This window comes from Anguilla anguilla, chromosome 2 (assembly GCF_013347855.1).
Source record: "Anguilla anguilla isolate fAngAng1 chromosome 2, fAngAng1.pri, whole genome shotgun sequence".
Classification (NCBI taxonomy): Eukaryota; Metazoa; Chordata; class Actinopteri; order Anguilliformes; family Anguillidae; genus Anguilla; species Anguilla anguilla.
Window position 1 is genome coordinate 71,867,221 of NC_049202.1, and position 14,435 is coordinate 71,881,655.

A 14,435-nucleotide genomic window follows, 5' to 3' on the forward strand; every position below is an offset into this window, starting at 1 on the left:
ATGACACAAACATGATCTTGTATTGCAAACGTTATTTGGTATTCCAAAATTAGAGAATCAAAATAAAACAAAATAAAATAATGATTACAGATGATTGTTAGTAACAATTCCAGTGTAAAAGAGCATATATCTACTGCCAGCTGACATGTGGCCATCTCAGTAATACTTTCTACCATGGTGAATTATTTCTTTTTTTTTCGGAAAACATTGCCTTGATTTAAATCGTCCATTGGTAAACCATACTCATACTGTACAACCCATAAATAGACTTGATTTTTGCTGTCATTTCAGGATGTCAACCTATGAGGACGCAAATAGGACCTGACTAAGAGTACAGCAACTGCACAGTCCCATCCACAGAACATCGCTATCATTTTGAATGAAAATTACTTGCATATTTCTTGCATAAGAAACAGCTACAGCTAGCTGTTGCTCTGACATCTGTCAACTCAATAGTTATGTGAAGTACATGAGTTATTGAAAGCTAATGCAGCACGTCCTATTAATTTATTCTGCAATGTACAATTTTCCAATGACTCCGTATATGATGCGAAGTCAGTGACAAAAGCCTGTGCACGTTAAACACATTGTGAATTTGAACAAAACATGCAAATATTCAAAATAATCCTCACAAACACATAGTTCATCTTGGAGCATCCCATTAGCCACATAATAGCAAAACACAATTTATATACAAAAGCCATCCTATTCCACCCATGCTGTCCTTAGCATAAACAAACGTAGTACAATGCTATTTAATTTCCTGAGGAATTTTCTGTACTTTTTGGAGTCAAAGTATGCAACTTACTGGTCAAATTTCCCGTGTCTTTGCTTCTAGTAAGAGCGGTCTGGCCCCTTCCGTGACAGGAAGTTCATCTTTACTTTCGCTTTCCTTAAAAGGTCAGGTTACAGGCACACCGGGAGCCCGGAAACTGCCGGGATACGCTGGTCCTGCAGAAGGAAATCATTTACATTACATTACAGGCATTTAGCAGAGGCGCTTATCCGGGGCGACTTACAAAACATTCTGCATCCAGTTACAGAGAGGTGGGTAACCCGGCTTCAAAGAGTAAAAATACTGACCATGCTTGCTCCACCAACATGCACTAAACCAACTGATTACAATAATTAGGTCTCCTATCATGCTGAAGAGTTATGCTAATTAGAGTCAGCTGGTTTAGTGCATGGTGGTGGAGCAAATACACGGTCAGTCTTTTTACTCTTTGAAGCCGGGTTACCCACCTCTGCAGTTACAGCAGATATACTGAAGCAATTCAGGTTAAGTATCTTGTTCAAGGGTACAGCGGCAGTGTTCGGTATACTACACTGCCACCCACACATTTCTGTTACAAATGGTGGCTTGAAAGCTTGGACCATCAACAAGGAAAAAAGGTCCATTTACATGAGGGGTGTCCATTTCTTTCCCAAGAAGGGCCAGTGTGGGTCTTGCCCGGAACTAAGACCTGATTTAAAAAGTACATGCAAGAAGAAACAAAACAAAACAAAATGAAACAATGAGTAAAAAAAGAAACAAATGTCACATCCCGTCCCCAGGAGTTAACAAACAATTTTCACAATACAAAAGGTATATTATAGAGGACTAATATATAATGTTTTAATCCTTCTGCTCGCTTTTAAAAAAAAAAAAACATCAATGATTGAAAGTGCAATGACAATTCTTTCTAAAAAAAAAAAAAAAAAAAAAAAAAAAAACAGGTTTAGAAATCTACATTTATGGATAAAACATTTTGCCACAGTAATATAATTATTGACCATAAACCGTAATTCCCTGTCCAAGGAGGGAAACATGAGAGATCGACATGCACCTGCTGACAGTACATAGAAAACAGGTAATTTCAGACATCAATTTCACATATTTTGTACTTCCATACTAGGAAAGGAATGCAAGGAAAGGAAGCAAGCAAGCATATAAATCCCAAGAACTCGAACCCTGTACCCTTAGCTTAAAGCTCTGACCTTGTGCGCTCGGCAAGCCATGCTGACAGATGGGACCAGTAGTCCAGGAGAAGACTGAGAGTATTCAAGCTGCACCCCCACCTGCTGGTCACCAGAGGGCGGCATAATCATCACGAACTCTGATTATGTTATTGTGTGCACCTGTCTGCAATTCGAGAGCGGATAAGTTGTGGCATTTATGCTGCCTTAGTTGCTTTGCTCCTCACTCAGTCTTGAGCCTTCATCTCCATGCTGGCCTCTGATTGGGTGCTCTCTGAGCATTAGTCACAGCCTCGAGTATTTCGTTTTTTTTTTTTGTTTGTTTGTTTTTAAAAAGCTCTCCTGGTTTTCTGTATGCTCATATCCTGATTTGACTCAGTAAATTCTCTTTTATTTTTTATTTTTAAAAAAAGAAAAAGGCAGCAGGAGACTAGCTCAATCCACGTCTCCTGCTGCCTTTCTCTGATATTGGGTTCTCCACCACCGCCGCCACCACCATCACAAAGACATGCCGTTTCATTACATTACATTACATTACAGGCATTTGGCAGACGCTCTTATCCAGAGCGACGTACAACAAAGTGTATAACCATAACCAGGAACAAGTATGACGAAACCCCTAGAGAGAAGTACCGGTCCAAATGCAGGGAACAACCGCATAGTTCAACTTGGACCCTGAAGGTTAAACTGATTAACACTAACACAACGAGAACGGCAACAACGCAATCTATGGAATGAGCCTGCCTTGCGCCGCTACACTCCTTCAAAGTGTGTTTTATTCTGCCTGGACCAGACCTGAGTCAAATACCTGTTTTTGTTTTTTTTTTTGGATTCAAATACTTTTCTGTGCTCTGTTGATCTTGCCTGGTGTAATAGAGCCTGTCAACTTGACCAGAAGGCGGGGTTTTAACTTTTTGAGAATGTTCCATTGGTTCCAAAACCTGTTACACTGGGTATTGCACATTTGCTTGTAATACCAAATACTCAATTCAAAAATGAAAATTAAGATCAACTCTTAACAACCAAAAACACCTTCACACCAGCTGTTCTCATGAACAGATTAATAACAGGAAATTGTATTGTACCTGCACAGATAAACAGAAGGTCTTCTTTTTTTCTACAAAAAAAAAATTTCTACAGCGATGTTTCGAGAAGACGATAAGGTCAAAACCTAGCCGGGTTTTCGGTGATATTTAAACAGTCTTTTTGATGAGCACCTAATGTACATTGCGTAGGTTGCATTCTACACGTTTGTGTGTGTGTGTGAGAGAGAGAAAGTGAGTGAGTGAGAGAGAGAGAGAGGTGAGCTGATACTTAGTGGAGGTCGCACTGCCCACAGTGCGGTAAACACACCCGTCACTCGGACGGACTTTCCCTGGTGGGCACCAGGGTTTCCTACGCAACACAGCGCGTTACCGCCCAGCTCTTTAGCGGTGACCGCTGTCAGTCTGTCCAAACGCCCCGCCTCTCCTGCTCTCCGAAATGTTTTCTTGAAGTAATGTTACTGTTCACTCGGCAACTTCCCTGCAGCCTCTGCAGAGCTCCAGAGACCGTCGCTGTAAAAGTTATTTTAAAATTTAAAACATTATTAACTTCAGTATGTTGAAAGAAGGGAATCCAATTACAAAATCCCTATAAGCTAATTAAACTAACTAAATCAAATGATTTGTTAAATGGTTGGTGCACTTATGGATTATGGTTAGATTTAAAACAAAAAAAAGAAGAAGAAAACAGTATGACATTTTAGCATGTAGTTATAATGCAGTGCATCACTTATCAGTTATGACACTGGAGACAATAAAGTCAATGTGGTACAGATAACAGGAAGATAATATTTAATACGTAAATAATGAATTATATAAACAGCAGTCAAAATGGGGAATTACCTCAGTAAATGAGGAACGTACTGCTTATGAAAAGCAGAGGCCACTACACCAGTGTGGTTCATCTTAATTTACATTACATTACAGGCATTTAGCAGACGCTCTTATCCAGAGCAACTTACACAACTTTTGTCTACACTGTATCCAATTATACCACTGATTATACACTAAAGCAATGCAGGTTAAGTACAATGGCTGTGTGCTACTGGGGGAACCGAACCAGTGTCCTTGCCCATTATACTACACTGCCACCATAATTTAGTAAATGATGAACCAGCATGCTAGGGTCATGTGTAAATTTCGGACTGGCCTGGCCCAGTATTATGGCTGTAATAGCTGCAAGAGGAGAGCTCAGTGAATTTTGAAAGAGGGGGTGATTGTTGGATTGAGTTTGGTTTCAATGACCAACGCAGCTCAACTCAGTGATGTTTCTGGAACCACAGTTTCCAAGGTGATATTAGATCAAAGGGATGACATCATCAGCAAAGTGTTACGGAGGCAGGATGCTCAGAGACTGCGATGCCTGTGCAAAACAGGTATGCAACCGCAGGTCAGTTTGTGTGTGTGTGTGTGTGTGTGTGTGTGTGTGTGCTATATTTGAAATGTCACGTGTATGTGTGATAGCGTGTGTGTGTCTGTCTGTGTAAGCATGTGCACAGTGTGTGTGTGTGTGTGTGTGCGTGTGCGTGTGCGTGTGTGTGTTTGTGTGCATATACAGATTGTGTAGGCTTTCTACAGTTGAGTACTGTTTCCTGTCCTTGTGGAATTCTCGTATGTGCCCACTCCGCCAGGCCCCCGGCCTCTGTGCTTTCCACCGGGGGAGGATTCAGAGGACCGAGAAACTGCTCAAATACAGTTTAAACTCCAGCCCCTTCTGATGTCACAGCACCGCCATTTTTAAAACGGTTGAGGGCCTTCGACGTTTGAAATCTCGTATTTTATAAATTTATATTTATGAAAGGCTGCTGTGACACTGGAATGTCGGGGAACAATCCAATTTGTTCCTTTTGTATCCCGGACACAAGGCACGTTGTCTGTTCAGTCAGCAATATTTAAATGCTCTCTTATGACCCCTGCAGCTCCCGTTTTGTCTGGACTTCCCCCGACTGCTCACCAGCATTTTACTACTCCAAGTCCTTCAACCATTCTCTCCCCATCTACCATAACAACTATATTATATTAAGACTCAATTAGGGTCAATTGATTCTGTTCCATTCCCACCTGCTCCCACTGAGGTTCTGTTCAATTCCCACCTGCTCCCACTAAGGTTCTGTTTTTTTCCCACCTACACTTCTGCGCACAACGCTAATCTTGGGTCCTGCGGATCCCCACAGGATCAATGGAATTGCAGGGCTTTAAACCAGTGCTCTGTAGACTAATCAACCCTAGTTCTGGTGAACCTCAGCGCCTGTGGGGTACTCAACCCTAGTCCTGGTGAACCTCAGGGCCTGTGGGGTACTCAGCCCTAGTCCTGGTGAACCTCAGGGCCTGTGGGGTACTCAGCCCTAGTCCTGGTGAACCTCAGCGCCTGTGGGGTACTCAGCCCTAGTCCTGTTGAACCTCAGGGCCTGTGGGGTACTCAGCCCTAGTCCTGGTGAACCTCAGGGCCTGTGGGGTACTCAGCCCTAGTCCTGGTGAACCTCAGCGCCTGTGGTTTTACTCAACCCTAGTCCTGGTGAACCTCAGGGCCTGTGGGGTACTCAACCCTAGTCCTGGTGAACCTCAGGGCCTGTGGGGTACTCAGCCCTAGTCCTGGTGAACCTCAGCGCCTGTGGGGTACTCAGCCCTAGTCCTGGTGAACCTCAGGGCCTGTGGGGTACTCAACCCTAGTCCTGGTGAACCTCAGGGCCTGTGGGGTACTCAGCCCTAGTCCTGGTGAACCTCAGGGCCTGTGGGGTACTCAACCCTAGTCCTGGTGAACCTCAGGGCCTGTGGGGTACTCAACCCTAGTCCTGGTGAACCTCAGGGCCTGTGGGGTACTCAGCCCTAGTCCTGGTGAACCTCAGGGCCTGTGGGGTACTCAACCCTAGTCCTGGTGAACTTCAGGGCCTGTGGGGTACTCAACATAGTCCTGGTGGGCCCCAGCGCCTACGGGGTATTCAACCTTAGTCCTGGTGGGCCCCAGCGCCTACGGGGTACTCAGCCCTAGTCCTGGTGGGCCCCAGAGCCTACGGGGTACTCAGCCCTAGTCCTGGTGGGCCCCAGCGCCTACGGGGTACTCAACCCTAGTCCTGGTGGGCCACTACCACCAAGTAGGCAGTGCAACATTCCTATCAGAGTTCAGCTGTCTGGTAGATTTATTTGTTGTTTGATTTGGATTACTATAAAAAGTTCACTTTTTAAAGTAAGAAAACGTTTAAAGTCTGCTGCTTTTTCTTTTTCTAAAAAGGTACCTTCCCTTGCTACTTTAAAGAAATGCTGACTACAGTGTAATTTCAGTTGGACTTTTCTAAAGAATTATTTTTCGAAAATGCATAAAAAAGTCCAGGAGACTAATGAAGAAGTGATACTGGAGTATTTTTGAATTCGTCTAAATGTCACAAAAGCTAAAAAGAGAACCAAAACAAACACTACCATCAGGAAAACACATGCTCTGACCAAGAGGGGATTTACAGGCTCTTCAAAACCCTCAGAAACAAGGACTGTGAAAAAACCCTGAAAATAAAATTAGAAGAACAATAGTATTTATTGTACTGCAAGAGTATGTCCTCACTCCTCATTTATAGTTGAATACCAGGGTGGGTTTATTTGAGTAAGTTTGTAGGGAATCAAGGTACCAAATATATTGTTATTAAAATATGTTGACAAAGATTATGTTTCCTATTAAGTATAAACAACACAATTTACTGTGAGTTGAGTTCTTTTTTTATTCTGCCAAATAAAAAAGTAGGTTATCAGCGACAGCCTGCCCGTGGAAAGATCTTTATTTGTCAAGCCTTCTTTCCAAACATGAGGCTCAAACTGCTTTTCCAGAAGAAGAAAGACATTTTTAAAAACAAAACAAAGAAAGAACAGCTTTCGGCGCTGACCTCACGGTGGGGTCTTCACGCCACAGAGAAAAATAAAAGTAAAGGAAGCGATTCTCTCTCCGACGCGTCACTCGCACGGCACACTTTCCGCCCGCTCTACATGGTTGGGGGGGGGGGGGGGGGGGGGGGGGGGGGGCGGCGGAGGGCGGGGTGGTGTTTCCACGGGTTTGTGACGCGGCTTCCTGTCTCCGTCACGGCTCTCTGTTTCCACCGCGAACCTCGGGGCGTTAAAGAGAGTGTGGGAGGGGCGCGCAGCTATCAGTGTGTGTACGACTCCCGACTGGATAACACCGCGGAGACGTAGCTGCGGGTCGTCTCGTCATCTAAATTTGACTGCCACTCGTAGGTGTAACACTGCGGACTACGGTGGACTGCTTTGGACTGCTATAAACCGCTGTAGATTGTGGTGGACTGCTGTATACTGGGCTGTCGGTACATCATCAGCACTCTTGTTCTGTTGCTAGGTGAGTCCCAAGATTGTCTTGATCTTAACTGATGCCGTGAAATGTAGTTATTTTCCTAATAACTGAATTATCGAAAGACGTCTGCATTGCCGATGAATCATCGTCCAAATATTCAATGACATTTCAATGATATTTCATGATTTAGTCCGTTTAAGGTCTAATAGTTTGGACGTGCTTATATTTTAATTCCCTTTGCCATTCTTTTTTGTTTAGGAGACAGGAAGAACTGAAAATATACATAGAAGTGACTTTTAAGTGATTTTATTATTAATAAATTATTTCAGTGCTTCAAAAATATTTTTGAATCTTTTTTGAGACAGTGTTATGTAATTGCACTGAGCTGAATGTCATTTGAGTGCTGTGTTGTGTTTTATATTATAGTTAATGTGAACTCCTGATGCAACACTGATTCACAACTCTCTGTTGTATATAGAATGTCTCACAACATTCTATATAATAAGGAAACAAAGCAACATAAACACACCAGTGGCATTGCTAAGGACTTCTGCCATAGACTTTCATGAGTTCAGAAATAGTGAAGGGATCAGGTTTGTAATACAGTGGATGTAGGTTGTGCTCTCAAGTGAGGTACTGTTGTTGTACCCCAATGCAAACCCCTTTGCTGAACCCCTTCAGAAAATATCTACTTGTATGAATATACAGTAGGTGAACAGTTTTATAGTAAGTACAGTTAAAAAACAAACTGTAAGTGGTTGATTATAGGTTAAAAACAACATAAGTGCATGAGTAATGTAATAGTCCTATGAATGTCTATTGCTTAGTGGAAGAGCTAATGAATATGAGCCAGATGCATGTCCGAGAAAATAATTTTTCATATTTACATGACATAATCTTTCATATTTATTTCATATTTCACATTTCTTCATATTTATTCAGAAACACAGTTGAGGCTGCTACTGTTTGAAGCCCTGTGTCAAATCAAAAATGCTCCACACAAGCGTTTAGCCACGGGACCGTGTTTGGTTCTGGGCCCGGTGTTTGGTTCTGGGCCCGGTGTTTGGTTCTGGGCCCCGTGTTTGGTTCTGGGCCCGGTGTTCTTCTTCTTTTACACAGACGAATAGAACTCAATGCTGTTCACGAACTGCGTGTACGAGACAACAGGCCTGCCGAATTCTGACATCACACAAAATTTTGCCTTTTGCGCCTGACATGTGACCAAGGTCTCGGTGTTTTACAGGGAGCCGCGAAACCCAATGTCACCCTCGGAGCAGGTGCGTGGAGCCGGAGAGGAAGCCCGCCAGCCGTGTGGTGAGTGACGTCCAGTTCCCAGCCGCGCGGCCCTCCTCGTGCGCTCAGAGCCGAGGGGCTCGAACCCGGGCCTCGGGCTCTCTGAGCTGCTTTTTGCTTTTTCGTTCCTGCTGTAATCAGGAGCTCCGAACATTTAGGAGCTGATAATTGTCAACTAGGTGTTAAAGAAGGGTAAATATTCCTCATCCACATCCCTGTACTTTTAATCACACAGATCAACACGATGCTTTCATTTGCTGTAAAAGTGCTGCGTATTTCTTTTTGAAAGAGCTCACTTCGTAAAAATGTCAAGAGGTGAAATCAACAGGGGTCTTAATTGTTGAGTTAGTGCGACACCCGATCACTGAAACTAGACAATTTTTGAAAAATTTTAAGTCCACTGCCAGAGCAAGTGGTGCGAGCCAAACCAGATCAATCCAGATCAAGTTATTGGCTGTGATTTAAAAAAAAACAAACAAAAAAAAACCAATGCATACACAGTATTCCCCAGGACTGATTTTGAAAACCATTGTGCAAGTCTTTCAGTCTTTCTCCCAGACAGCCCAGGTGTCCACAGGCTTTTATTCTTATTTGGGACTTTAAAAGCAGTTAATAACAGTTTATTGGGTGGGAGTTGCTTTCGGGTTTTAAGGTGAAAAATACAGCCCCCCCGCCCCAGGTATAACCTGGTATGAATGTTATGAAACTGCCCTTTAGAGGTTGTGGGTTTGTTGTGGGTGGAAGGTAAAAAGCACGCTATGTAAATCACTTTGGATAAGAGCATCTGCTGAATGTTTGTGTGACTCAAGATCAGCTTTGGCTTTTGTAGCCTTATGAAACTGCCTGTTTTGCTTTCTCCGAACCAGAAGTGGACCTTACCTGTAACGTCACGGGCCAAAACCTGTGAACGCCTCTCAAATGACAATTTTTCTGTCTGCTTTTTTTTAAATTTTATTTTTTGTTTCCCCCTCAAACAGAAAATGTGAACAGGTGGAGGGGCCTGTTCCTGAGAATGCAGAAGAGGGGCGTCCTGCCGTCCTGCACGGGGGGGTCCTGGAGCCCCGACCGCGGGACCGGCCTGTACGGACGGCCACTGCTCAGCGTCTGCGGCCACGACCGGAGGCTTCCCAGGCCAATCAGAGTACGTCGCTCTCCGCACTGTTGCCACCCTCATCCAATCGCAGTCCGTCACTGCCAGCGCTGTCACCGCTAATCCACCAACCAGTGTCCATCGCTGTCATCCTTATTATTGATCTCACAGGTGGAAAATCCAGGTTCAGAAAGTAAAAATTCCTCCCCAGTATTTTGTGCCAATTGCCTGGATTTGGTAAATAGCACAAGTCTTCAGCCAGGAGGCAGAACTAATTTGTGAAACTCAGCTGACTGAGGTCATGGGTGGGAGTAACACGTGGCAGGAGTTTCACTTTGTCGCTCTGGGACTTTCCCAGCTCTGATCTCAACCAGTGGAGAAGGTCACTGTCAACACTGTTAACACCTTTTTTAAACATCAGAGAACATTGATATTATCATTATTACTGATCTGTACCAAAAAAAGAAGGTCACATTGGTCACTGTCATTTCTCCTGACCTATCAGAGTAAACTATTCTGGTTCTGATGCTGTGTTTTTATTTTATTTTATTTTTTTTACAGATAGGCATGTTCCTATTAACCATTTATGGTTGTAATTATGTAATTAGAATGTTCGTAACTGAACATTCTAATGCTGATGTAATGGAGAGAAATGTTCTAGAACACTGAATTTTGAAAAAAAAAAAAACATTCCAAAAAAAAAAAAAAACTACTCTTCAAGTTTTATTAAAAATACGTGCTATATGACGCAGTGCGATAATGGCGGAGAACCCTTACATGGAGGCCTGCTTCCGCTCACCGCGATCTCTCCCTGCCCCTCCCCCAGGAAGTGCTGGCAGAGCTGTGGAGCAGGGCCCCTGCCACGGAGGGCGTGTTCCGGAAGCCCGGGAATGCCAAGCGCTTGTCCGAGATCAAAGCCCGGCTGGAGGCCGGAGAGGACCTGGACGCGGAGGCCCAGCCAGTCCTCCTGCTCGCCGCTCTCCTGAAGGTACGGTGCAGAACCCCCCTCCTCCTTCTCTTATTCTATTATTATTATTATTATTATTATTATTATTATTGGTTTTTTATTATCAACATCATTACATGTAAACATTGGAATGCACGGAGCACAGGGGTCCACAAACTGCAGAATGCCTGCTCGGGGGGTGTGGGGGTGAGGATGATTGGTGTGTTCACTGCCAGTGATAACGAGCCCCGAATTTAAACACAGGACTTCCTGAGGCAGCTCCCAGACGGCCTGCTGGGGGCGCCGCTGTACCCGGCCTGGATGAGCGCCATGGAGAAGGAGGAGGCCCAAAGATGCTCGGAGCTGAGACAGTGAGTGAAATGCGTCGAGGAGTCCTTGTCTTCGGTGCCTTGTGTTTTTCAGTAGTTTTTGCACTTAAAGAGTAAGAGGTTTATTTTCTCTGGTTGAGTAACTGTAGACCGAAAGACAAAGTGACAAATTTATCGCTCCCCCCCTCCTTTCCAGGGTATCTGATAGGTTGCCCAAAGCCAATGTGCACCTGCTGCAGTGCCTCCTGCTGGTTCTGCGACACATCAGCCGAAGCGCCGACGCCAACAAGATGGACGCCAGGAACCTGGCTGTCTGCATCTCGCCCAACCTGCTCCCCGTTGAGCCCCTGTCCCTGGAAAAGGTGGAGAAGGTGAGCGTCTTCCCGCTGCCCAGTCGAGCGCACGGGACGGCCGAACTAAATGGCCCCAATAGGAAACGCGGCAGGCTCGCGATGCTCGTTTGGCACCATAGCGCCACGGTCTGACCCGTCTCCCGTTTCTCCTCCGGCTGCAGGTCACGGCCCTGACGCAGTTCCTCATCGAGAACTGCGGCGAAATATTCGGCGACGGCCCGCAGACTCTTGCCGTGGACCCTGCCGAGGAGGACCGGCTCGCTGACAGCACAGGTAGGTCTCCCGGGCGACAGCGGAGTCAAACACCGACGCGTGTCTGAAATGCTTCGGCTTTTTTATACGAGAGCAGCAGTTTTTCAAAATCCCTCCCGTCGGGGCCCCTGATGATTTTAAAGGAACGTGTTAATATATTAATAAACAGAAAATTGTAGCAACCACATAATAATAATAATAATAATAATAATAACCTATTTTTGCTTCTTTCTCTCTGCCTTAGACTCCCTATCGTCACATGGGCAGGACTCGGCCTATGACAGCGCAGACCCGGAGGCGGAAGCGGACCCGGCGGCAGACAGACCGCCGTCCCCCGCGGCCGCGCAGGAGATGGCGGTGGCCACGCCTTCTCGCCGGCCCTCCTGCGGCGCGCCCCGCCGCCCGGACCGGCCCGTGTGCCGCCGGCGCTCGGAGCCCGCCATGCTCCGCTCGGCCGGCATGCGCACGCTGCTGTCGCTCGCCCGGGGCGACGATGGGGACCGTCTGGGCCGGCCGCTCTCCAAGCAGATGTCAGCTCCGCTCCCCCCCGTGATGTACAACTCAGACTCCTCCCCCTGCTCAGACTCCTCCCCTCACCCGGGCTCCTCCCCTTGCACTGGCTTCTCCCCCTCGGCGGAGAGCAGCCCCTGTGATGCGTCTGGCGACCGCACCTTAGTCCTCTCTAGCTACGCCCTCTCCCCCAAGTCCCGCCCCCAGGGCTACAACGTCTCCACACCAGGAGGCGGGGTGAAGAGGCGCTCCAGGTCTGTGAGGAGAGAGGACAGGAGGACCACCCCCTGCCACAGGAGCAGCCAATAAAAAGGACAGCCCAGCACCGGAGGCCACGCCCACTACTACCTGCTACCTGTGTCCACCTGGGGGTCAGTAAGATCCTCAGCGGGTCCCTGAGCGTCATGAGCGTTGCAGGACATCTGTCCCTGCGTCACTGATCAAGGATCCAGCAAGCTCCGCCGCCCTCCATTCCCGCCAAAGCCCTGCCCACCTGAGTCCCTGTCCCGGGGTCAGCAGGAGACCATGAGCTACCGGCCTCTGTTTCGGGGGGGATTTTGACGTCTGCCATTTTGGGCTAATGACTGAAATGCAGCTTCTTGCTTGCAGCCATTATACATTATATGCCCAGAAGTATCTGGACACCCCTTGGTCTGGGGTTGTCTCTCATAGTTTGGGCCAGGCCCCTTAGTTCCTCCAGTGAAGGCAAATCTTAATGCTACAGCACACAATCACATTCTAGACAATTCTGTGCTTGTGAAAAAGCAATACGTCATTTTCCACAGTTTGCTGTTTGTAGTACAATTTTTAATACAATAGTAGTATTTTCATATTGAAAGTCTTACCAAGAATTATAATATAATGGACATAGATGTGTTGTCTTTGTCAACAAATGTAAATCTTACTGTAAATTGTGTAAATAAAAAAACTCTTTATTTGAATTGTTTAACCACTTGAATGTGATGTGTGAACATTTTTTTTTTTTAAAACACAACAACTTTCTATAAAAAGCATCTCTTTCCTTCTTCAGCTCTGGGAAGCAGATTCTGCCGTTCCATCACAAATTGGTGTTCCGTTTCTAGATCAAGATTTGGGAGGGGACTGACCCGTTGATATGAAATATGCGCAAAACTTTAAAAAGCGAGGACTTTCGCGTAGCAGTTAGAAATTGAAGTGCCCTCCATAATGTTCGGGACAAATGTGGAGACGTAGAGGGTCCTTTTGGAACCCTGTCTTCCGAGAGCGTAGGCTATAGCGTGAGCAATTTGAGGCGGACCGATGATTTCGTATCCGGAGCCAATGTCAGTCTCGGGGTCCATTCAAATTCTATTTCAAAACTCTCATTTGCGTGTGTAATTGTGTGTTCGCGTGCGTACAGACTCGACATGAACATCCAGAAAATTACATGCGAAAAAATATACGGTAGCCTACAGGCACAAAATTATAAAAATGCTGTGATTAAAGAAGTTGTGAGGTAGCCTTCTCTTAAAACTTTAATCTCTACCCTTTCTCAGTTGTTTCTCTGAGCTATTTTCGTCCGTAAAAATATATTCGCAACATTTATCTGCTTCATGACCACGAGTGGCACTGACATTATGTGACCATCAGTAATTTCAATGAAAAAACGCATTTCTTTGCATGAACATTGCAATGATCATTTTTATTTAAAGAAATACAGGAAAAAGTAATATATGTTTAAGTGTACAAACCATAAAAAAGTAAAGAAAAAGGGGTTTGGTTTGCACAAATGCTTTCACAGTGTAATTTTATACAAATGCATATTCAGTGCCGGTTATAGAATTTCCAATCCTTAAGATACAGTGCATTAGACGGCAACATAACGCTACATTGCAGGCATTTAACAGACAGGTTTACCCAAAGCCATGGACAAGATGACCTCGATGACCACGATGCTCATGCATTAATGTGATACACAAGGAAAAACAGAAGAACAACTCTTCCTCGGGTAACAGAGAACGTCAATGATCAGACTGTGTCAGCAATAACAGTCCATCGACAACTACACAGAGAGGGATATCATAGCAGGGTTTCAGTGCATAAACCTCTCATTACAAAGATGAACGCACATTTCAGAGTTCAAGAGCCATAGGCACTGGTCTACAGAGATGTGGAGAAAAAGTTATATGGTCAGATGAGTCTTACTTCACCATGTTCTCGACAAGTGGGCGAGATCGTGTGTGGGACACGCTAAGAGAAAGGTACAGGCCTGAATGCTTAACCACTATAGTGAGGCCCGGTGCCTATGGGAAGGGAAACATTTCTATCCTGAAGGGAGTGGTCTCTTCCAGGATGACAATGCCCCCTTTCACAGGGCATGAGGGGTCACTGAATGATTTGATGAGTATGAAAATGAT

The 14,435-nt window shown here is 45.3% G+C and overlaps 2 protein-coding genes across 3 annotated transcripts in view; one reads left to right on the top strand and one right to left on the bottom strand.

The window, feature by feature from the left end:
• The window catches only part of LOC118219617 (cytochrome P450 2K1-like), a 607,214-nt gene that overhangs the window by 154,972 nt on the left and 437,807 nt on the right, over positions 1 to 14,435 (bottom strand). The gene's annotated exons all lie outside the window — the stretch shown is intronic.
• On the top strand, positions 7,103 to 13,001 carry LOC118219621 (T-cell activation Rho GTPase-activating protein-like). Its single transcript, XM_035402945.1, has 8 exons — positions 7,103 to 7,332; positions 8,531 to 8,601; positions 9,558 to 9,721; positions 10,497 to 10,658; positions 10,881 to 10,987; positions 11,142 to 11,316; positions 11,460 to 11,571; positions 11,795 to 13,001. The coding sequence occupies exons 2-8, from the start codon at positions 8,547 to 8,549 to the stop codon at positions 12,367 to 12,369; spliced, it is 1,350 nt and encodes a 449-aa protein (XP_035258836.1). The 5' UTR covers positions 7,103 to 7,332; positions 8,531 to 8,546; the 3' UTR covers positions 12,370 to 13,001.

Excerpts from the sequence above, each read along its gene's own strand:
- LOC118219621 (XM_035402945.1), top strand. The coding sequence starts at position 8,547 with ATGTCACCCTCGGAGCAGGTGCGTGGAGCCGGAGAGGAAGCCCGCCAG. Across the intron at positions 9,722-10,496 it reads GGCTTCCCAGGCCAATCAGA|GAAGTGCTGGCAGAGCTGTG; the intron begins GTACGTCGCTCT and ends CCCCTCCCCCAG. Across the intron at positions 11,572-11,794 it reads CCGGCTCGCTGACAGCACAG|ACTCCCTATCGTCACATGGG; the intron begins GTAGGTCTCCCG and ends TCTCTGCCTTAG.